This window comes from Caretta caretta, chromosome 2, assembly GCF_965140235.1.
Source record: "Caretta caretta isolate rCarCar2 chromosome 2, rCarCar1.hap1, whole genome shotgun sequence".
In the NCBI taxonomy this organism is placed as follows: domain Eukaryota; kingdom Metazoa; phylum Chordata; order Testudines; family Cheloniidae; genus Caretta; species Caretta caretta.
The window spans coordinates 158,610,458-158,634,066 of NC_134207.1; the positions used below are offsets into that span (position 1 = coordinate 158,610,458).

The 23,609-nt window shown below is 42.6% G+C and overlaps 1 protein-coding gene across 4 annotated transcripts in view; it reads left to right on the forward strand.

Moving 5' to 3' along the window:
• The first annotated feature begins 1,575 nt into the window (after window positions 1-1,575).
• Window positions 1,576-23,609, forward strand: part of BAG1 (BAG cochaperone 1) — a 33,734-nt gene continuing 11,700 nt past the window's right edge. Inside the window, exons 1-7 of one of the 4 annotated variants that reach the window (XR_007355101.2) lie at window positions 1,576-1,709; window positions 9,812-9,940; window positions 10,748-10,830; window positions 12,581-12,694; window positions 14,977-15,084; window positions 15,261-15,412; window positions 19,515-19,580. Coding sequence is in view for 3 of the 4 variants with exons in the window: in XM_048839348.2 (XP_048695305.1) it covers window positions 1,667-1,709; window positions 9,812-9,940; window positions 10,748-10,830; window positions 12,581-12,694; window positions 14,977-15,084; window positions 19,539-19,580 (519 nt within the window). In the remaining variant the exon portion in view is untranslated. Of the gene's footprint in view, window positions 1,710-5,568; window positions 5,668-9,811; window positions 9,941-10,747; window positions 10,831-12,580; window positions 12,695-14,976; window positions 15,085-15,260; window positions 15,413-19,514; window positions 19,581-23,609 lie in introns of those variants that run through there. The other 3 variants (XM_048839350.2, XM_048839348.2, XM_048839349.2) reach the window with 3 other exon arrangements.

Genomic DNA, 23,609 nt, shown 5'->3' on the forward strand with positions numbered 1-23,609 from the left:
GCTACAACACTGCATACAATGAATTTTAATATGAACATTTCCTTCTTATATTTATAAAGCACTTTCCCATTAAAGTAAGTAGCAGTATGGGAAATGTTCCCTACTTGCCCTAGTTTAGTGGAAAAAGAAAACTCTGGTTAGATTTTTATTTAAAAAAAAATAGAGGGCTTTTAACCCCTCCAAGGTGCAGGGCATAAACTAGTTTCTGACTACGGGGCTTAGGAGGAAACCTCCTGGGGACATGTTATAAATGCCAACTGCAGGGTTTCTTGTACCTTCCTGTTAAGTTGCTGCTACTGCCTGCTTTTGGAGACAGGATATTGGACTAGATGGATTGCTGGTCAGATCTAGTGTGGTATTTCCTACGACTGCTGACAGATCAGGTTCCTTGGTGTTTTTCAAAAAGTTATCCATTTGTTGTAGTTTAAGTGCTAAAATAGTAATGTCAACATATTTTTTCCCAAGTTGCTATGAAACTGACTGTTGGTGTAATCATACTTGCACTCATACTGCAGATACTCCGAAGTGCTTTTCTTGTCTGTAAATGGAAATGCTCCTAATAATGAACATGCCTGTTTCCTCGGGGCAGCAATGAACAAAAGCAAGAAGTGTACAATTACATATTCCTGCCATTTCAATTTTATAGTGGCTCTCATTCAATTTTCAGATTTGCAGATGCATAATTCTTTGCATTGATTTTTAGGTTGGCATAGGGTACCCTTTTGCTCTCCTAGTTAGGTGTATCTCAGCCTCCCTAAAATGTGAGTCTCCAGAACTTTTTTATAAAATTGATTTACACTTTTTGTGGACATTTTTCCAATTTTATTATTACAGTGGTATTAACTCTGTAAATGAAGATTAGAAAAATTATCAGTGTTACAACTTCACATTATTTGAACGTTTCCTGTACACTGCACTGATAAAATACAAAAAGATCTACTAGAGAAGGGGTACCAAAGGGGTCTCTGTTCACAGAGTGCAACAACTTTAGGATGCCAGTTCTAAAAAAGTGCAGAAAACAAAAGTTTAACATTTGTAGGCCATAGCTCAGGCAAGCACCCCCTGAACTTTAACTACAGCCTGATCTATCAGCCCTGGAGCCCCAATCCTGTAAAGATTTAACCCCGTGAGTGGTGTCATTGAAGTGGATAGGATGACACCATGTGCACAGTAACACCCCAGAATTGTTGCAGGACTGAGGCCTCGCATCCCCCCCTTCGCTGCTGGGGCCATTAGCCGACGAGCAGCAAGCGGAGCTGAGGCGGCCTGTGTACGTGCGCTCCCCGCGCACTCGGAAACGGAGTCAGGCGGGACCCAACGCATCAGGAGCTGAGCGCTAAGAGGGGAGGACCCGATTTCCACCCCGGAGAGCCGGGACCGCCCTGGGCCGGCTCCTGCAGCAGCAGGGGCCCCAGCCAGGCCGCGGCTCCTGCAAAGCCCCCCCGCGCTGTCTGTGCTGGTGGGGGCGGTGACGGACCCGGAAGCGCACCGCTGCCCGAGGGAGGCGGGCCCGTGGTGGCGGGGGGGTGGCCGCGCGCGGACTCCTTTCCGGTGGCCCCAGCGGCGGCTTCTGCTGTTTCCCCGCCTGCGCAGCAGCGCTGTTTCCGGCGCGCCCCGGAAGCACTTGGTGGCGGCGCTTCCCTGGGAAGGCGGAGGCCTGGCGGAGATGGCGTCGCCCGGGAGCCCGGTGACCGTGACCGTCACCTACAGTAAGAGGCGCCCGGGGAGCGCGGGGCTCAGAGGCCGGGTCTTTCCTGGGCGTCGCTGGCTGCGGGCCGGTGTCTCTGGGGAGCCGCCCCGGCCACTCCCCCCTCGCCCGGCCCGGCCCGCTCGGGTCCTATGGCGGGGCGAGTCCCGCCTTCGTGGCCGGGAAGGGGAGCGCTCGCGCCCCGCTGCCGCAGCGGCCTCCCCAGCGGTCAGGGCCCGGGGCCGGCGATGCCCGTTCCCCGCGGGTTGGAGCCGGGAGCTGTGCGCCCCCAGCCGGGTCCCGTGTCCCTCGGGACACATCGCCCCCAGCGATCAGCGCCCCTCTCTGGCTCAAAGTATCCCTTGCGTGCGTCCGACCCCGTGTGCCCGGCCTGTGGCTCTTGCAGCGCTGAACCACACTGTGCTTAAACGACAAATCCCGCAACCCCACAAGGGCTTTGAACCAGCCGCAAAAAATCCTCTTTGCTTTGCCTTGATCTGAATAGCGCAGTGGCAGAAGCCCAAATTTGGGATCGTGGTTTCGTTGTGTTAGGTGCTCTGTACTCAAGGAGGAAGAGAGAGTCCCTGTAATAAAGATCTGAAACAAAACTAATAACCTGATCCTGCAGACTCTTCTGCCCATGTGCAATCAAACTAAACTCAACATAGGTAACATGGGAGTTAATGCTCTTTTTTCTGAATATATGCCTAGGCAACTGACAAAAACAAAATCAAGATCTTTTTGGAAAATGTGTCAACAGTTTTGATGTATTTAATAAATACAGGGAGGCCGTATGGTCTTGTGGATACAGCAACAACTACCTGGGTGAATTTGGGTATATCGCTTCACCTATCTACCTTTGTTTCATTGTCTGTAAAATGAGGATAAAAATATTGATCATCCTTTGTAAAGCTTTTTTTAAGAGCTATTGATGAAAAGTGCTATATTATTATTACCTATGCTGTGAAATACCTACACAGGTAAACAGTACTTGATTTATGGTAGAACAAGAAATCGGACGAGAAAAACTCATAAACTTCCAAGAAGGCTGATGTTCCTCCTGACAAAAAGGATATAGTAGTTCATCATTGTAGTACAATTGTGCAGTGATCTAGATATTTAATCTATTGACAGGAGCTTTTTGCTGCAGTTTCATTCTTGTTGACTTTACCTCATGTTTACAAAGTAGGGCCCCGATCCTAGTGTTGTAGGTGTGTGTGTAAGTGTCTGACAATAGCAATGTTGTGTTTCTCTCCCTGCCTTTTATTTGTTTTTAAATATCCTGGATTATAATCTGTCTAGGGCAGGATTGACTCTCTCTTTGTTTACTGCCCAGAGTAATAAGGCACAAATTCTGATTTAGCATTGTAACGGAATGGTGAACCATATTATACTAGTCAGCCACGAGGAGTATTAAAGGATCTTATAGTGAACATATCTGGTGTGTATTTCTGAGAAGTAAGCTCTCTAGTCAATATATATCTGATACAGAAGCCTGACCTTCTAGTAGCAGCCTTGCAATCTACCATGTATAAGTACATGGCAGATGTCAGAAGTAAACTAGTGCCAGAAGAGAACAAACAGAAGGAATAAAGCAACAAAGATTTCAGAGAGCAGGAACAAAGCAACAAAGGTTGCAGGATCTCATCAGTATGGCTCTCTTCAGTGCCTCACAGAGCTTCTGCTTTGACAGGCCTTCACAATGAACAGTCTGGAAGCAGCATTTTACAGGATTTCAGATTGCTGCAGACCTCCACCAAGAAACTAGAGCTATTCAGTTAGCTTCTTTAATCTGTGCGATGGGGAAGCAGGCAGAACATATCTTTAAATCCTTTGACTTTACTGAAGACCGTCACAAAGATGAGTGTGAGGGGGTTCTGGCTATGTCTGATGTATACGTTGTACCTCAAAGAAATGTAGTTTATGGAAGAGCATGTTTCCACCTCAGAATTCAAAAACCAAGGGAAAATGTTGAATATTTCATAAGAGCTCTGAAACTGCAAAACTTGAAAATATCAGAGACAAGTTGTTTTTTGGGTTAACAGATAAAAATCTTTCACAACATCTACAATTGAAGATAGACTTCACTTAGTCCTAGCCACTGCTATGTAGATATTAAAGTAGCCTGAACTAATCAAACAGCAGAACAAAAGGCAGGAACAATTTCAGAACCTGAAATTAGCTTAGAAGCTGTAAACAGACGCTTGAGTGCTAAGAGTCATTATCATAAAACACCTGAGGAAAGGGGAGAGAACTCGCAGGCTAAGGGGAACAAATTCCAGCCTACATGCACAAGGCCTGGAAAAAAACGTATCTCAAACTGTATATGGAAACTAATTGTGAGTTGTTTTTTATTTCTCCTTTTTTCCTGGGTGGGCAGGTTTCCCTGTAACATTAGCATGTTTGAAGGCAGGCAGTCAAAGCAAAAGGCTCCAAGTTGAATGTAATATCCCTACTGATCAAAGTAATGATCAACAGATCTTGTTAATTACATGTTTTTTATTATGGAATAGAGAATGGCAAGAAAAGGGTATTAAAGAGTTAACGAGTGAGTTAGTAGGAAAAGTGTGACTATGAGAGAGCAGGAGGGGAGATGAGATGAGGCGCAGAAGGATGGAGAAGAGCATGGAGAGTGAATTTGTCAGCAGGGACTTTGAGGAAGTTGGGCAGAGACGATTGGAATAAACAGCTAATCAGTAGACGGAAAATAATGTGCAGAGGCCAAGTTGTAAAATACGATCTACTGACATTATTGTGTGTGGTGGGTGAGACACAGAGGCTCCAGTTGAGCCTCTCCCTGTATTGCTGATGCCCTGGCTATTAGCAGCATAAGTGTCTCTTTGTTCCCATGGGCTAAAACCCTTGATCTACTTCTCCCAATCCCAGGTAACTGTATGTGGCTTTTTGGGGACTCTTGCCAATCAAGTCTGGATGAGCCTTGACCACAGTCCTCTGCTACTCTAGGTCTTAAAATTGTGTTTAACATACGGGAAATTCAAGCAATTCCCTGATCATGGAGAAATATAGAAATTGCCAGGCTGGATCACAGCCATGGTCAAGTTAGTCCAGTATATTGTCTCTTGACAGTGGCCAATACCAGCTATTTCAGAGGAAGATATAAGAAACTTTCCAGTAGGAACTTTAACATACATCTCTTCCAGGGTATGAATATTGCTGTCTAATCCATGTTTGGTTGGCTCTTATTTGCTTCACCATTGTTGTCATTATTTTAAGAAATAGTATTAGAATTAAACTGACTCATAAAATTAAATGGTAGATTTAAAATAACCTGTGTTAAATTTGCTCTTGTATCAGTCCAGCCAAGGGGAATTAACTTTATATCCAAAGCTTTTTACATCTGTTACCAGGCTAGTATCTAGTTTGTACCTAAGAATGGCTCGTCCATAATATGTTTCAACAAAAATTTAAATAAAATACAAGTCACTTGTCACGCATCTCGAGTCTTATCCTGCTTTTAACAAAATTAAATCATCCTTTCTCAGAATAGTTGCATTGTGAAATATAGTAGCCCTTTAAATTGTTCTTACCTGTAATGTAGAGGAGCAATTCGTAACTGCACAATGCCCTTGCTTTCAAAAATTACACTGCACTGAAAACAGAACCAGAGGTCAGCCAATGTCTCTGACCACTGCAATCACAAGAAATTGATTGTGCAGGATATGGCCAATTTCATTTTAATTACACTCACAAAAACTGGGTTAAATGGAACCTTATTAAGGTTGCGAGGTAAAGCACTCAAAAGTAAGGAATGTCAGAATTAAGATTGCCTTATTTTGTTGCCTTGTAAGTATGCATTTTGATAGTCTTTAATTACATTATCACATACTGTTTTTTCTCTACTTGACCCCTGCCTCCTTCAGTGCACAGGGTGGACATGATCTGGAGATAAATCGGGGTTCTTTAGTAAAGAAGGCTGTTAGCTACAGAATCGCTGCCACATTTGTTGCAGAAATTGGAAGGTGTGTACGTATTGTGGAATTGGGGGGGAAGAGAGGGGATGATGGTGGGCCTAAGCCTGACCTTAGCTAAAGGCTCTCCCCCTCATCTGAGGGGAGGGACCAGTGGACACGGCCACAACTGAATACTGGAGAAAACAAATGAAAAAACAAGGATGGGAGTGAAGGTTGTAGGGAAAAAAATCAGGTAACCAGAAGGGGACACAGAGCAGAGATCCTCCCACAGTACTCACTGCTCCAAGGCATCCAGAGAGTCAGTGGATACCACCCACAGGAACTCTGGTCGGAGGTGGAACTGTACAAGTGAACGGAAATAGGTCCCACAGTTGCAGAGCACCCCCCTTGTCCAGCTTCCTTCACCTGGTCGCCAGCAGGAGCTCGATAAGGAGGTCCTGCGAGTTTGTGGGGCCACAGATGTGGTGTGCAAAGATCAGGAGGTGTGGGGAAAAATGCAGCCAGAGCCTCAGTAAGAGATTCTGGAGGAGCTGGAAGAGCAGCTGTAACCTGACACACTCCATATGGGTGTGCGCCAAGGTCTCCGTCTTGCCACAGAAAGGACAGGTGTCAAGGGAGTTTGTGAACTGTGCCAGGTACACACCTGTGTTTATGGCTTCATGAAGGAGCCACCAGCTGATATCCCCAGTAGGCCATGGGACCAGCATGGTGTACAGACTGCCTCACTGGCGTTCCTCGCCCTCCTTAGGTAGCAACAAGTCCCGCCATTTGGTGTTAGGGTGGGACACGAGGGCAAGGAAGTGAAAGTATGAAGCATGAGCACATGGAGATGTTTCCTAGGCATGGTTCAGAGGTGGATTTGCTGGCTGGTGTTCAGACAACTTAGGTTGCGTGTCTGGGGCGGCCTGGGAGGCTTGTGGGGCAGGGGCCTGATGACAAGTTCCAGAGGGCCTGGGGTGAGAGGCAAGTGGGGAGCAACCTCCTGCAGGACCTGCTCAAGGAAAGCAAGAGAAGCAAGAGGCAAAGCTGCCCTCACCGCCTGGAGCACACGACAGGTGACATAGGGTGGACAGCCCCATGCAATGGCTAAGCGCTATCAGATCCCTTTGATCATAGTCCAGAAGGTCTCCAACTTTGGTACCAGCGAGGACCAACTCCAGCGCACCAAGGGGGTCTTCATCACCTGCACACACAGGAAATGGTGCCAAAAACAGAGACTTCCTACCCTCCCAGCAGCCAGGAGGTGCAGGAGTGAAACAAGAAAATGGAGATTGATATAAAAGACAGAGCCACCAGGAAGGAACTCCAGACAAGCACTCTTCCTTTTCCCAGCAGCTGGGAAGTAAAGAGTTGGCTTCTTACTTGGGCTTTACCCTGGATAATGGTGTCTCCCTCATACTTCACAGTGGACTATGACTAAGGTCCGTGTCTTTCACAGAGGTCGCAGAAGTCACGGTTTCTGTGACTTTCCATGACCTCTGTGACTTCTGCAGCGGCCAGTGTGGCTGCTCAGAGGGTGGCCCCAGGGATAGCCACATCGGCTGCTGTTGGAATGGCCCTGGGGACAGCCACACTGGCGGCTACTCAGGCGGCCCCGGGGACCACCCAAGCAGCAGCCGATGCAGATGGCCCCAGGGACCACCTGAGCAGTGGTCCCGGGGGTGGCCGGAGCAGCCACTGCTCGGCGGCCCTTGGCAGTGGTCCCGGGGGTGGCCAGAGCAGCCACTGCTCGGCGGCCCCTGGCAGTGGTCCCGGGGGTGGCCGGAGCATCAGCAGGGGGGTGGCCAGAGCAGCTACTTCTCGGCAGCCCTTGGCAGCTTGTGCCACTGACCCCAGGACGCCCCCCCTTGAGCAGCAGGCCCTCCGGAACACCCCACCCAGCAGTGCCTCCCCTCCCTCTGTTAAGATTTAGTCAGGAATGTTTATGGTATAAGTCATGGACAGGTCACTGGCAATGAATTTTTGTTTATTGCCCGTGCCTTTCCATGACTTTTACTAAAAATACCCATGACTAAATTGTAGCCTTAACTATGACTATCAGGTTTAGTCCTCTGGCTGTTAGGTGCCTGGTAAAAGTTAATGTGAGGGAGTGACAGAAGGTATGTATGAAGGTGTGTGCACACACAAGGGCATAGGACGGGCATAGAAACTGATGGGATAAAGTAGAAAAGAGGTATACAACACAATGTATAAATTATCTTTTGATTTTTCCATCTTGATGCATCACTTTGCATTTGTCCATCTTAAAATCCACGAGGCATTGCCTAGATCTAATTTCTTAGTATTTGAATCTTTTTTTTTAAGATAGCTACCATTTAAGGTGTGAACAATTTGAGAATCATCAGTAAATGTTGCGACTCTACAGGGACAGCTGTACTTTAGGTAATTAGTAAACGAATGGACAAGCAATAGCCCCAGTTTTAACCCAGGAGGTATTTCACCTAGTCACTTCTCTCCACTGCAGCCTACTCCCATTCACAGTGAATTTATGATTATAGCCATTTAACCAATTTGCTGCCCAATATGGTATGGAGTGATGATAGTTGCTAAGGTCTTGACTGCATTTCCATTGTAAGCCAAAATTTAGCCATTGCCCCTAACATCCACAAAGGTAATTTTGGCCTAAAACTAGTCAGATCTGGGACCAAGCTAGACTTTTTTGACTAAATTTGAAATTACCTGGAAAAAAGATTCCTTAATTTGATAGACTTTTTGAACACCTGTATTTTTAGGCTATCTTTTTTGCTACTTTTTAGCAAATAATTGGCAAAGAAGGCGAGAAATAGAACTTATTTTACTGGATTCCCTAGCTGACACCACAACCCAATTTTGTGGGTTAAAGTCAAATTTCAAAAGTTACCAACTTTTTATTTTGAGAATGTTGCTGGGGTTTGCAAGTAAATAACTGCTGAAGAGACCACTTTTCTTTTAAAATAAAAAAGTAAATCTTTAGCACTCTTCCTTGCAGAGGTAGATCTAAACAAAAAGTTTTACCTAATGAAGTTAATTGTGGAGATGGTTCCTCTCTTTCTATAGATCTGTAGAAGCCCATAAAAAGGGAGGAAATGCCCATCCTGATTTTCTCCCAGGCCCCTGTTTTAACCGATGTTCACTCCCTGTGAACCTCCTGACACCGATGGGCAGGGAGTTTTGTTCTGCAGACCTTAGAATCTAGATCCATGAGGGTGGAGGGTTGGAGAAAGCAGCAAGTATGGAAGAGGAGAGATTAGGGGGCATGTTCCTCCTTCCTGAGGATTTGCTGAGGTTTGCAAGAGATGAGACCTCTGAGAGAGCCAGAGATACCCTAAAACTTTCTGAGCCTTAGCTGACTTTTAGTCCCCTATTTTGGGATAGGCTAAGGAGCCTATGTAAGCTCATTGGAGCCTTCTAAGATTTTGAGTGGGGCTTGATATGTCTTCACAGCATTGCAGGGGTGGACTTGGGTAAACCTCAATGAACCTTATATGGATGAGGTTTGCAGTTTTTCACAGGTGCTGAATATGCTGCTCAGGTTCAAGGGGAAGGAGTGTGTCTGGGAGAGTAAAGGAGGGAATCTTCATTTCCTCTTCTAGGTGGAGCAGCCAGGGGAAGTGGGGAAGGAGGTGATTGCTCCCCATGCATGAGGGCTAGGGAGCAGTAAAAGGAGTAAATAGGTTCTTCTTTGTTTTACTGATTCCCCAAGCCTGTTATCAACATTTCCTCCCCTTTTTGTAGACCGTAAGAGACCCAACAGGTTTCTGGACATTACAAAGCCTGCTGAAAAGGAGCTATATTCCTGTGCCCTTCCTAACATCTGAAGAACAGTAGCCATGATTCTAAAGACTACTGAGGTTCTGATGGGTATGACGTTAGGAAGTCTGAACTATCAAGGCTCTCTTCTGTGGGATAGTGGCTGGGAAAAATATTTAGCTGGAGACTTTTGACCTGTAGAACAAAGGTACATTGCCCCTCCCCGTCCTGTGGACCTCCTCCTGTTAGCAGGAACAGGGCTCCTCACTTGCACAGCCTATGATCATTTAAAAAAAATGGAGAAAATTCAGATACAAAACTTCATGAAGTTAAGGCTGTAGACAGGTATTTGTGGTTCCAATGAAAGTTGCCTTTCAAGATTATTAAAATTAAATATTAGACTCATTCAGCCTCATATTTTCTAATTAAGGTTAAACTTAATTGTGGGTTGTCTTTTTTTCAGGTAATGAAAAACATACTGTTCAGATTTCTTCTCATCAGGAAGACAGTGAACCAACACTTCAAGACATGGCTCTGCTTATTGAACAAGTCACTGGGGTTCCAGTTCTTTTTCAGAAACTGATATGCAAAGGTAGCTAATATTTAAAAATGTTTTTCTCAGGTATCCTAGATTCAACATTAAATACCAATTTTAATTCAGATGGGGATTAAGTTACCTATCTCTTCACTGTTCATTATATTAATCATATAACTTTTAATTCTCTTGTCAGTCCTAGAAATGGCCATGAATAATATACTGTTTTGACATATTAGGTGGATGGATGAGATGGGATGGAAGCATAATTAATTATAAGACTTCTGGATTTTATTTGAGTAGGCTTTTACCAGGAAATCAGTGTTAAAGTCAGTTTCATACTTACTAGTATAAAATGAAACCTGAGAATTGTTCCTGCTGCTTTCATTCTCTTTGCCAAGTCCATCAGCTGTGAGCCAGTTTCACATCTACGAAGCAGTGTGACTCATGGGAAGGGGTGGGTACATGGATCATCCAAAATACTGAAAAATAACCACTGGCAAAAAACGAAAGGCTTAATGAATATTTATTTTGTAAATTTGATAGTATAAATGGAAATCCCTGGAAAGCAAAATAAATATTTTCTCTCCTTACTTCATTTGCTATGTTACTTTTCATCTAATTCAGCTTGAAGTGTACACAATTTGACTCAGTTCCTTTAAAAAGCATACTAAAATGTTGGAATTTTTTTATTCAAAATGAGTAGCTTATTTCAAAAGCAATTACTGAACAGTGTTAAATAGTCATTTATGAAACGACAAAGCATTTTGGACTTCATACCCTAAAGCCAAGTTAAAAGCACTACTTCTTGTTTTTAAGATGGCTTGTAATTCATAAAAGAATAATTGTTTCCTTTTTCCCTAGGAAAGTCCCTGAAGGAAATGGAACAGCCATTATCAGCACTTGGAGTTAAAAATGGTTGTAAAGTTATGCTGATTGGGAAAAGGGTATATGTCACCTTGTGAAGTCTCTTCCTTATATCTGTCGATATTCCTGTTCAAGAGCTTAATTGCTGCTTATGGTGAATCTGCTCAAAATGAGTATCAGTGTAATGAAAGACAAGTGTACTGTGTACTTACGTATTTCAGTGTGCACTCTGTGTGTGCATCTGGCGGTACACACGCTTCTTCATTCTCTTGTCCTACAACTAATAACTCTATGCACCCTGTGCATTTTTTTGAAGCTGCATCATATGTAGGGCCCTACCAAATGCAATGTCCATTTTGGTCAATTTCGTGATCATAAGATTTTTAAAATAGTACATTTCATGATTTTAGCTATTTCAATCTGAAATCTCACTGTGCTATAATTGTAGGGGTCCTGACCCAAAAAGGAGATGGGGCGGGGGTTGCAAGGTTTTTGAAGGGGGGTTGCAGTACCACTACCCTTACTTCTGTTTTGCTGCTAGTGGTGGCACTGCCTTCAGAGCATGGTCTGGTATTGCCACCCTTAGTTCTGCTCTCCTGCCTGCAGAGCTGGGCCCTTAGTCAACAGCTGCCATTCTCTAGCCTCCCAGCTCTGAAAGCAGCAGCGCAGAAGTAAGGGTGGTATGGTATTGCCACCCTTACTTCTGCGCTGCCTTCAGAGTTGTGCGCCCGGCCGACAGCCACCACTCTCTGGCTGCCCAGCTCTGAAGGCGGTGCAGAAGTAAAGGTGGCAATGCCTTGGCCCCCTAAAATAACCTTGCAATCCCCCGCAACTCCCTTTTGGGTCAGGACCCCCAATTTGAGAAACGCTGGTCTCCTCTGTGCAATCTGTATAGTATAGGGTGAAAGCACCCAAAAGGCCAGATTTCACGAGGGGAGACCAGATTTCACGGTCTGTGATGCATTTTTCATGGCTGTGAATTTGGTAGGGCCCTAATCATATGGTGAGCCCCTGCCTAATTTGTCATTCTACCAACATTCCTCTTCTGGATTTCTGCTCTTTTCTGCCCTTATTGTTCAGAGCCTTTGTGCAGAAAACTAGCTGTTGGTATTGACTCTGCTGTCACACATTTAGAGTGAATAGGGATATGATTATGTCACAGTGGTCACCACTGTCATAGAACCCATTAATTTTTCCATTTATATGATCCCTGATGCTGCATTTTAACAACCTGTTAGTTTGCATTGATTAGCAGTTGCTCATTAATCATTTGTTAATTTGCTTTAACCTAGCCATGTTTCAAAGAGGACTAGAACAAAGCGAACTAATGAACTGGTAATGCGTGGCTGCACCATTCACATGGATGCACCATGTCTGTGCTATGAATTATGCATAATTTTACCATGACAAAATCATATCCCTAACAATGAAGTGGCACCTGGCTTTGTTGATGTCACCAGCAGCGGGCAGGAAAATTGTTGATAGTAAGGAAGTTAAGCTTTATCATGAGGCATTAATATTAGTAAAAACTATAAATTCTTTGATCCTTGGTTGGTCTTTCCCTTCAAATTAGTCTCTTACTGTATTTATGTGCAATATATCCATTGCAATAGTGAGTATATTCATAATTGAGCATTATAAACTGAGTTTATTTGATTGACTACTCAAAGTTGGCAAGTTGATGATGCTGGACATATGACAATAAGAGATGTTGAAAGCGTTAGTTTTTACATTAAATGTTATCCCATTATCATTTAACTCAGATAGGTTTGTGATCTGATTGATTTCAAGGTAAATATTTTATTTTGTCATTTTTTTAAAACTATGCAGAATAGTCCAGAGGAAGAGGTGGAATTAAAAAAATTAAAAGATTTGGAGAAGTCAGTGGACCAAATTGCTAACAAATTGGAGGAAGTTAATAAAGAGTTCACAGGCATCCAAAAGGTAAATTATTTTCTTGTCCTTGCGTCTCATATATTTGTATAGTATACTCTCCCTACTTCAGAAACAACTACCATGTAATGTATTTTATCTTTCCAGTGATGTTTTGGTTTTTCACCTCTTAGCTTCACAGGTGACCTATAGAAGTTTTCTAAATGCTATACTTATTTCTGTGTTCCCAAAAGAGGGGAAAATATGTAGCTATTGTTGGAAAAAGTAATTAGTACTGTATATTAAACAAATTATGTCCTTTAGATCCAGAGATATATGAGCAATAATAATACTTAGCTCTTCTGTAATGTTTTCCATTCAAAGCAGTTTTTCTGATTCCTTTGCCACTGAGTGACATCACAAGTACCAAAAAGAGAGGGAATGAAAATATAGGTGCAGAAATGATTGATTCTTTCTGACATCTGTTTAAGTTGCTTGTGATGTCACTGGCATAGAAACCAGAAAGTCTGCTGTTCAGATTTTTCAGGATTTTAAGAAAAGTGGTTATTAAGTGGTCTTAATTTTGTTGAAATTAATTAATTGCAATTTTTTTAAGTAGTGGCATCAGGTTATTTTTATTGTACAAGTCCTACAAACCCTGACTGAGTTTGGGGGTCTATTATGCTAGGACAGGGGTCGGCAACCTATGGCACGGTGAAGAAGCTTGGTCCTGACGGTTGCTGCTGCAGAGCAAGCAAGCTCCCCCTTCCCCCGCCTCTTCCCCCAGTGTGCTGGGTTCCTGCCCCTCCTCCTCTCCCTCCCTGCCGCCAATCACCTGATGGCCCTTGCGCGGGAAGGGGAGAAGCAGAGCCGCAGCGCGCTTGCTGCTCTGGGGAGGAGGCGGAGAAGAGGTGGGGGTGGGGCTGTGGGGAAGGGGGGTGGAATCAGGGCATATTCCCTCCTGCCCCCTGCCATGAGCCGCTCGGGGCAAGGAGCTGAGAGCACCCCCCAGCCCTCTGCCCTGACCTTTGCACCTCCCCCCCCACACCCAGCCCTCTGCCCTGACCTCTGCACCTCCCCATGACCCCAACCCTGACTCCAGCACCCCCACACCCCTTTCCCTGACTCCTGCACCCCCTCACATGCCCTCTGCCCTGACTCCTGCACCCCCCACACATACCCAGTCCCCCCACACCCCATGTCCTGACTCTCTTGCACCCCCACATTTCCACCCCCACCCTGAGCACCAAATGGGAGCTCCTGCACCCCCCCACACACACACATTCCCACCTGCACCCCTCGCACTAAATGGGAGCTGCCCAGGTAAGTGCTCCACCCCCAAACCTCCTGCCCCAACCCTGAGCCCCCTCCCTCATTCTAGCTCCAGCCAGACCCTACACCCCAACCCCCAGCCTGCTCCTTCATCCCCAGCCCTGTGCTCAGTGCACTCCCACCCTCAGCTCAGTGCAGAGAGAGAGGAAGAGAATGGACTAGAACCAGGGAGAAGGTAGGTACCCACTCTATATGGGCAGGGCCGGGATCCCAGACAGGCAGCTGGCTGAGCGGGGCTGGCAGCCGGGACCCTGGCTGGCAGGAGCCAGCGGACGGAACCCCAGACTGGCAGTGGGCTGAGCTGTGGACTTGTGGACTTGCAGTGGGCTGAGGGACAGGACTTGTCCTTCTCTTGCATGGCAGCGTAGGGGGTGGGGGAGATCAGGCCCGCTTCTGAGTGCCTCCCACTGCTGGGTTGGGACCTCCATAGTTACAACACTGTGAAATTTCAGATGTAAACAGCTGAAAATGTGAAATTGACCAATTTTAAAACCCATTAAATTTGATAGGGCCCTATTCATGTACTCTTGGCAAAAGTTGGCAAAATAATGAGAACAAAGTGGTGTGTAGATTTAGTTGCATGATTTCTGTCAACAATTCTGGAAATCATGTGGCTTCCTGCACTGCACGGGGACAAACTTAATATCCAAACTAATATTTGGCCAGACCACTGCTTCATGAAAGCTATGGTAGCTATGCTGTTGTTAAAGTTTAGGGTCATTATATTGATTCACTTGTTTTGATGTGGGATGTTTATTTGGGAGGACATATATAGAACAACATTAATATTTGAAAGGGGTATAAGGGAGAATGAAAGGTAGCCTGCATTTTGGGCCTTCTACTTTCCCTTTTATTTTAAAAAGGGTCACTCTTCTTAAATTGAAAGCTTTTATTCCTCTAATGATAAAATCCATTCAAACATCTAAATGAAAATTTTTGCACCAGAATTTATTTAATTCATATTTAAATAGCAGCATGTATGTTCTTTGGAATATAAAGTAATTGTTTTTCTTTTCATACAGGGCTTTCTAGCAAAAGATCTTCAAGCTGAAGCTCTTAACCACCTGGACAAGAGGATAAAAGGAACTGCTGAGCAGTTCATGAAGATCCTGGAACAGATAGATGCCATTGTGAGTAAATAGTCATACAAAGGGGTTGTATATTCCTTAAAACAAGCTTTTGGTTTGTTGCCTTTTTTTAAGAATAGTTTGTTCTCTATATATTTTTAAATACTAACAACAAATTAAATTTGGTTTATTTTGAAAAACAAGTTAATTGGTTTGCTCCCTTTTTCTTCAATATCCAGTTCTTTTTCCTGTATGTCTTCAGTGACCTCTTCATTTTGGTGTCCATGGCAACTCCGATTTCTAAATGGTGACATTAATGCCTATGTATGCATCCCCATAATACAGAAGAGCACCATATTGGGCTGCAGCCTGTTATGTCCACATGAAATGGGTATCCTTTACTCAAGTTTTACCCTTTTTCATTTGTCCTGCTAAAGCCTATTAAATTAAAATATGTTACAGTAACATTAAGGGTCCAACAAAAACTAGGAAGACGCTCTCCTCCTAATGCTTGTTTGGTGGTAGGGAAGGCACAAACAATGGTGAGCCTTCTGGTTAGTCAAACATGGATTTATAATTTTTGTATTTAAGACATTTGCAAACTAGGACTGGACTGATTTCTTTGGACTATATCAAGGTACTTGTATAGCTCATCGTTGCAGAATCTGAGTGTCACACAGCCATTTATGAATTTTATCCTTACAGCACCCCTGTAAGGTAGGAAGTACCGTAGTATACCTTCACCCTTACAGATGGGGAAGTGAAATACAGGGTAGACTAAGTGACTTGTTCAGGGCTACACTCTGGCTGAGCTGGGAATTAGACACAGGTCTCTTAATTCACAGTCCAGTGCCTTATCCACTGGATCATGCTATCTGGAAGAGTTCCCTTCCCTCATATAACTGTATTGCATACCATATCTATTGTCACCTATGGTGTGTTTTGCGATGAATTTGCACAGGGTGGGCCCTTACACTCACACAGAGCCCCATCCATTTAACAAGGGCTCCACGTGAGTCTAGGGTTCTCTGCCTGTGTTGATCCAATTGCAGGATTAGGGCCTTAGTCTCTTTGTAATAATGGGTTGCTGGTGTAAAGCCTGGGAAAGAGAATCCACTTTAAAGAGGTGCTTTAATTTGGCCCCCACCCTAATTCTGCCAGCATATGTCTGTTGTGAGGACTGAATAGGATTTTTAGGAAACTGATTTTTAGGTGACCTTATTTATTGCTTTTGTACTGCCACAACTTTAACAGAGATGTAAATTTTGAGGTTTTGTTACCAACGGCATAGTTTAATTTCTAGTACACCACAAAATGATTATTAACAGTATTAAGTACACTAATTTCTTTCTATAACAGCTAAAACATTTAAAACTCAAAAACCAAATCTCCATTTTTTACAGATTCTTTTATCCCTTTTATGTGTAGAATCTTCCAGAGGGGAAGAACCTTGGAACAGGGAATCAGTTTTAGGTGGCAGATTTCAAATCCTATAAATCCCCAGGTCTCAGTATCTAGTGGTGATGATGACAATGACTATAATTAAGTTAGTCAATGAGTTGATGTTGCTGCTGTCATGCTTTTGTGCCACGTTCATAGCTCACTGCCATGCTAAGTAAGTTGCCAAGTGCACATCCAGATAAATTGGCAACATTGTCCCATCAAAGCATATTTCTGATGGTCTATATATAGACAATGACTTCTGTTTTAAGTAGATTTTGGGCTATTGCTGAACTAATTCTGTCCCCTAATCAACAGTTTTTAGTTCAAATTCAATTTACACCATTTCTTTGTCTCGGTGTGCTTTCTTTCAAAAATAGTTGATATGTTAATAACCTTCCTGCCACCTTTCATCACTTCAGTCTAAGCACAGCTCTTCAAGCCTACCCTGCAATGGCCAGACCGAGGAGGGAAAAGGTAGTTACTCTCCAAGACCAGTCAAACTGTAGCTTCTTCTGAGATTGCCCATCAAGGATGTCATTTGTACTGCTAATGCTTGTGCTTTAGAAAAAAGGCTGAAATCACAAGTTTAATTCATGTAGGACATGGAACAGCTGTCAGACTGTGTCAGTTTTTGTTCAGGGCTAGCCTGGATTGGATTTTAATTTGATTTAGAGGTGAATGAATGGCTGTATATCTTGAGCCATCTAATCCCCAACTTTCATATTTTAATATAAAAGAATTAGAGTTACACAGTAAATGCCAAAGCCAAACAAAAAAGCTACCTTCAGTTTTTTTAGCCTGCTACCTGGCTGAGAATTTACATCCTGGATTGGCCAAACTAGAAACAAAGGTTTCTAGTATGGGTCCCTAATTTCAGTGAGAGGTCAATAACCAAAATCAAATGTGACCACATGGAATGCACTCATTCTGTCCTTCGAACTTCTAGATAGTAGTCAGCAAAATATCTTCTTCTGCTCTTTGCAAAAACTACTTTTAGCTACTACCTTGGAAATTCACTCTCACTTCATGGCCAAAGTAGAAAACTTCCCCTCTCTCTGATATACAATATTATGTACAGCATGTCAGACGGGACTTTCAGCTTCAGTTAGGGCTATAAGATTTTAGCGGTTTTACAAAGTTGGTGATTTATAGGAAGTATTGAAGTTTCTGTTTTGAAGACTTCTGCCTACTGTGGAGGTGAAGCAGTCAAAGTTAGAATGATAGTTGTAAAGAAAAAAGTGATCAATTACAATTTACATCCTTGTTGTTGTTGCTCATTATTTGTATTCTGGTAGTGTCTAGGAGTCCCAGCCATGAACTAGGACCCCATTTTTTTAAAACACAGTATAAACTAAACAAAAAGCCCCTGCCGCAAAGAGCTGTTAGCCTAATTTCACCTGTCATGAGTTTTAAGTGATATATGCAAGTCTATATTTTACCCATCTTTGCTATGAAATTTTAATTGCAAATTCATAATTGGTTTCTGATGTCCTTGACCTGTTTAAAAAGCAAAATAAACAGAAATGTCTCCATGGATGCATGGAAGACATTTTTCTCCAGGGTGGACATACCAGCTATAGTGAGGACACAGTTCTTATCTTAAGAAGACAGAAAATATTAAAACAAATTTTACACTCTTAAAAGAAATGGATTTGATCAAGAAAATACCAACTTCGGGGAAAGAGTGTGATTTATATGTAGCAAGCTCCGTATTTATCTGCTTTAAGGTAGCAAAAATGAGTCTCTTCTCTCCCCCCCCCCCCCCTCATTTTTAACCCATGCTGCAGTTTTCACTTGATTCAAATTCTAGATATGTTCATATTAAATACTGATTACTTTGGCAAACACACCGAGGGTTAAAAAAATATATTTAATATTAAAGTTAGGAAACATTTGTTAGATGTATTACAGTTTACTGGGAGCACAGACATTTCATGTTAAGATGAAACTTTGTTTTGTCCCTCAGTGCTTAGAATGATGCAAGTTTATTTCTGAAGCTTTGTAAATTTCTTGTTTTTCTTAATTGCAAATATTGTAAGCATTCCTTGGTGTATTAATGTGAATAATAAACATAAAACCAAGAATTTGGGGGAGAGTTTAAAAAAGTACAAATAGCAGGTAGGCACCCTTGTGCCTTCAGAAATCTCCCTCTTTATATGGTAGTTCATTATTATTATTTTATTTGTTTAGTATTTAAGAAGCTGCTCAAATATCTGCATAATTATTAGAATTGGGATTTAATGATGTGGTGTGCTTATGCAACTTACTCACCAAACTTAATGGCACAATAAGATTATGGAGGGATTGTTAAAAGAAGAAGCCAACACTTCAATACTATAAACTTCAAAGGTATTATTATATTTAAGTAGCAGAAATTCTTTAGTATAGATCATCTATGCTTACACTCATTTACAAGCTTTACAAGTTCTTTTTAAGCATTTGTGGAACAGAAATGCTCATTTAGAGAATGGAATTGTAAGAAAAACATAAAAATAAAATTTCCACATGATTCCAAGACCTATCACTCCCAAGACAGATAGTAGTCATGAATATAAATTTGACCAGCAGTTAGTACATATCTATTAACTGGGTACACCTGCATGAACTGATATAAACCCTGCTCTCTGAATCCAACCCAACACTAAGAGGTGTATTCTCCTCTTGCATTGAACTCTGGACCTGATCCATTGTCTATTGAAGTCTGTGAAAAGATTGCTGAGATTATTATTGGGATCAGGACCTCTGAGGAACAAAAGTTAATACATTGCTCTTTGAAATTAATGCAGTTTAGGAGAAGAGAGGAGAAGGAGACAAAGAAACAACAGAACACACAGAACAGAAGCTCACTGTACAGTATTGGAATACATTATGCAGTAGAAAGCATTCTTTAGCCCAAGCACTGCTCTGCAAGAAATGCCACCACCAAAGCTCAAAGTTCACTTGGTGAGAGAGTCTTGCATAAGCACTGCCTAGGGTTAGGTTAACTTTACTATTAAGCTTGATTTTAATTAAATATTGAAATGTTATTGTGACTTAAGGTTTAATACCAGCTTCATCTGTTAAACCCTGAATAGTTGGACAACGTATTCCTGGAGAGGAGACGTAAACTGACTAAGGTAAAACAGAGAGACTCTGGGATTTAATTTCAATTTAAAATTCTTACTCTTCATTAATCTACCTGCAAACCATTCTTTAAACAAGTTGGCAAGTTACGACACAAAGAACTCTAATTTCGCTCCTGCATGGTGCCCTGTTGAGATGTCAGTGGGTCTTTGTACAAGCACAAGGATTTGTCTGTGTGGATGCAGTTACAGAACTGGGGCCTAAGACTTTAAATGTGTAATCTCTGAGTGGCTCCTTTAACTGAGTTAAAGTTCTCCTCCAGTTACCAAAATTCATAGTTTTATAAATGGACATTTTGCTAATTCCTGTTTTAATTTATCAATGACAAACCAAACTGGGATCAGATACCTTTAAACAAACTTCCCTTCACCATCAATAAACTGTCAAGTCTATTCTAATTACTGTAGATAATTACTTCTGAAAATAATTTTTCAGAGTGTAGAAAACACTTCCCTGGGCAAAAGGCAGATCTCCTCCCTCTTGTAGAAAGTGTGATCTGTATTGGAAGCTCTCTGCCAGTCTGCAGACACAAGAAGACCTTGTAAAGCAACTAGCATGTTGTCTTATTTCCTATTTTTCTTTGTAAATTTGTATAATTATTAAAATCTTTAAATTATTTTGCTTGTCTAAATCATGGCATCCCCAGGGCACAGTAAGAACCTCTGTGACAAATAATGGAATCTCATTCTGAATTTGAGAAACAATTAATAATTAGGTTTACCTGATCTCTGTTTCTCCAGATTATAATTTTTAGTAATTTGGGGATAAAATTGGTTTGGTACTGAACACCCTGACTCATGCCTCTTTCATACCCTCACTAGATATGGTATTTTTATTACTAAAATGGTATTTCATTATAAGAAAATCAGATGGAAGAGTGTGTGCACTTTCTTTCAGTAGAGTTGGAAAATTTCCTACCACAAAATAAATCCACTAGAAAACTTTGCTCTGAATTTTTTATAATAAAAAGATAACTTCAACTTCTGTAAGTGGCAGTTATATAATTTACTCCAAAGGCTTTAGTTTTGATTTAACATTTATTTTGTTGGTATTTATTTTGGGGTTTAGCATTGATGTTTGAACATGTTGGAGTTTTAAAAATTATTTTTTCATTGTTTCATAATGTCCTCAACACATTCAATTTGTGAAAGAAAAACAAAGTAGACTTCCCTTAGTCAGCCTGCGTCATTGGAATAGAAAGATGCACGTTAAGGGAGTTGCAATGAATAAGGGCTCATTGCAATACATTGTACTGGGCAATATGTCATTAATTGCTTTAAAAGAAAATCTTGGTGAATAAAACTTACATATTAGCTATTACAAGAGATTGGTGTGACACCTAAAATGATAAGCATTTGAAAAGTCAGATGTTGGAAGGTGGACATGGAGTGGGTTGATAAAACTATTATGAGAATGTGTTTGACCTCCAAGAATTGCTTCTTGGATGGAGTTACGTAGTTTATATTGTCAGATATTTACAAATTGTGCTAGTGGTTGTTGCCCAGGGCTGTATGATTATGTGGAATCTCTTCAATTACTGGTAGAGATACTCCTGAATCGGCTCTGTGCTGTAAGTCTGAAGGAACCGAGGTCATGTAAGGCAGATAAAACCAACCAATTAGATGTAAGGTACATTATAGTGAGAGAGGTTAGACACTGGGAACCAGTGGATTCATGGAATGAATGGATATGTTTTCTAACAATTGTATGGTTTATCACTCCATATTAGGCGTTGAAGGAGGGAGATATGGAGGACTTATGGATTGTATTATGACAGGACTTAAAAAAGTTAACTTTTCAGAGGCAAGTAGGAGAAATTCTCTGTTTGGTGCTGGGTGGTGGTAGTGGTGATCATCAACTTCTAAAGAATTTAAGCTTTCATTTAAAAAAAAAAAAAAAGTGTCTATCCTGATGGTTGCAAAAGGACTTTCCAAATGTGCACTGCTGCAGTGCTGTCTTCCTGAGTCTGCAGATGGACCGCTCTGGTGCCTCTGCTGCTGCTCATAGTTTTCCTTACCATCGGAGAGAAATTAATATTAACATTGATGCTATTCTGAGCCCTGTGGGCAGCACTGAAAATTGACAAGAATTATATCAGCTTTAAACTGCTGCAGCTTGGGAAAGCCTGAGCAGTTATTGACGCTAAAGTGGTAGAAGTCCCCCACCCCCCAAGTCAGACTAGGAAGGGGCTTGAGTAGCTGAAACAACTTCCACTTAAACAGTTAGGGATCTCTTAAGGTGATATGTGGAACAGAGAACTCCTTACGTGTCCACCAGCCAGGGGGAATGGGAGTGAAGGGGATTTTTTTCAAGAGACTGATGCTAAGGAAGAAACCTCAACAGATCCCAGTAGCACAGCCCTCCTCTCTCTCAGCAGGGGTATATGTGTGGAGTCTGGGTGGTGGTGTTTCTAGTAACATTCATAGCGTGCTAAACACTGCACTAAGACCAAAAAAAAGGCACAGTCCCTGACCCAAGAGTTAACCCTAGACTTCACTGGGGCCCCTAACCCAACTTTTTTATAATGGCCTCTGGCGTGTAGGTGTCTGGTATATTTTCAACTCCTATAGTAAATGAAAACACAGTTTAAGAGATTGCTCATTAGGCTAGGGATAAAAGAAAAGATTGATCCTTCCCTCTTCTTGTGGCCTACTATCCTGAAAGGCTAAGCACCTGCAGGTCGAAAGGGGAGGCCTGTCTGCTTAGCACATCTCAGACTCAGGTCCTATCTTCTTATAACTGTATATGTGATTGTTATTGTCAAAGTCAGATTCAGGCTCACATAATTTGTCAGACTCACATAATTTGTCAGACCACTCTGTTTATTAGCAAAGCGCTTTGCCAATGCACCCAGATATATGTGAGCCCCTCTCTGAGGCTCATGCTAACTTATTTATACAATTAAGCCAAAGCCAATTTAACATAGGAGACATAGGTAGTGCGGTATAAGCTCTGGTCCCGCTCACCCAGTGATGGCCTATTAAGGCCGGGAAGGGTCGGTTGCACCCGTTTGTCATATAGGTGTTTGCAAAGGAGGAGTAGTATTCCCTAAAGGGTACAGGGTAATTCTCCTTACGAGGAGTGGTGTTATTTGCATGACTGTAGGGGGAACATGAGATTGATTTCTCTTTTTGAATTCATATCTCCATACCCAGCCCACCACTTTTAGTTTTGTTTGAATAATCCCATAAACCATTGGCCACAATATGCTGAAGGCAACGGCTTTTCCCCAGATCCAGCCCTGTCCCATTACACACCCAACACCAATGACCTTTTCCCTCCACCACACTTATCCATTTAGATGCATTTATTCCCACCGCTTCTCAAGTGTCATTGCTGTTCCATATTTTGTTAAACGGACGAGACCCTCCAGTGAGTTCTGGGGACTTGAGTGGGATAGCCAGGACAGGAACACCAGTTTGAGAGTGGGCTGGGATGTGGCTACAGACCCAGCAATTAGAAATATTAAAGGTCTGAGCTATCCACACCTGCTGCTGGATAAAAGAATTGTCATCGTGGTCTCCCCAGACCGTAAGATACCAGCAGCCGAGGAACAGCGTCTTCTTCTGGTAACCCTTATGAGAGCGTAGATTGTAAGGTATTGCAGACTGTACCTCTACGTCTTCTTCTGGAGTCAAAATTGACTCTGCATTGTCCTGAGGTAGTGATTGTTTCTCTGGGGATGGTGCCTTCTGACACTTGAAGCATGTATCCACACTGCTATGCCAGATAGTTTAACAGCCGTCTGTGTAGTAAGCAGTACCTGATGACGAGCCTTCCACCGGGGCTCCAAGGCGTGCTTTTGATGATGGCGCCGTACATAGATCCAATCACCTGGCTCGAGGTTGTGGCAAGCGTCAGAGGTGGGTTCCGTGGGCCAGGTGGCTCGAACCTGTGAATGGAAGTGACTTACAGCTTGCATTAGTCCCTTGCAATACTGAAGGAGCGCACTGTGAGTCAAGTTCAAATCTGGAACGGGAGTAATGGTGGTCGTAGCTCGCATAGGGCGTCCCATAACAATT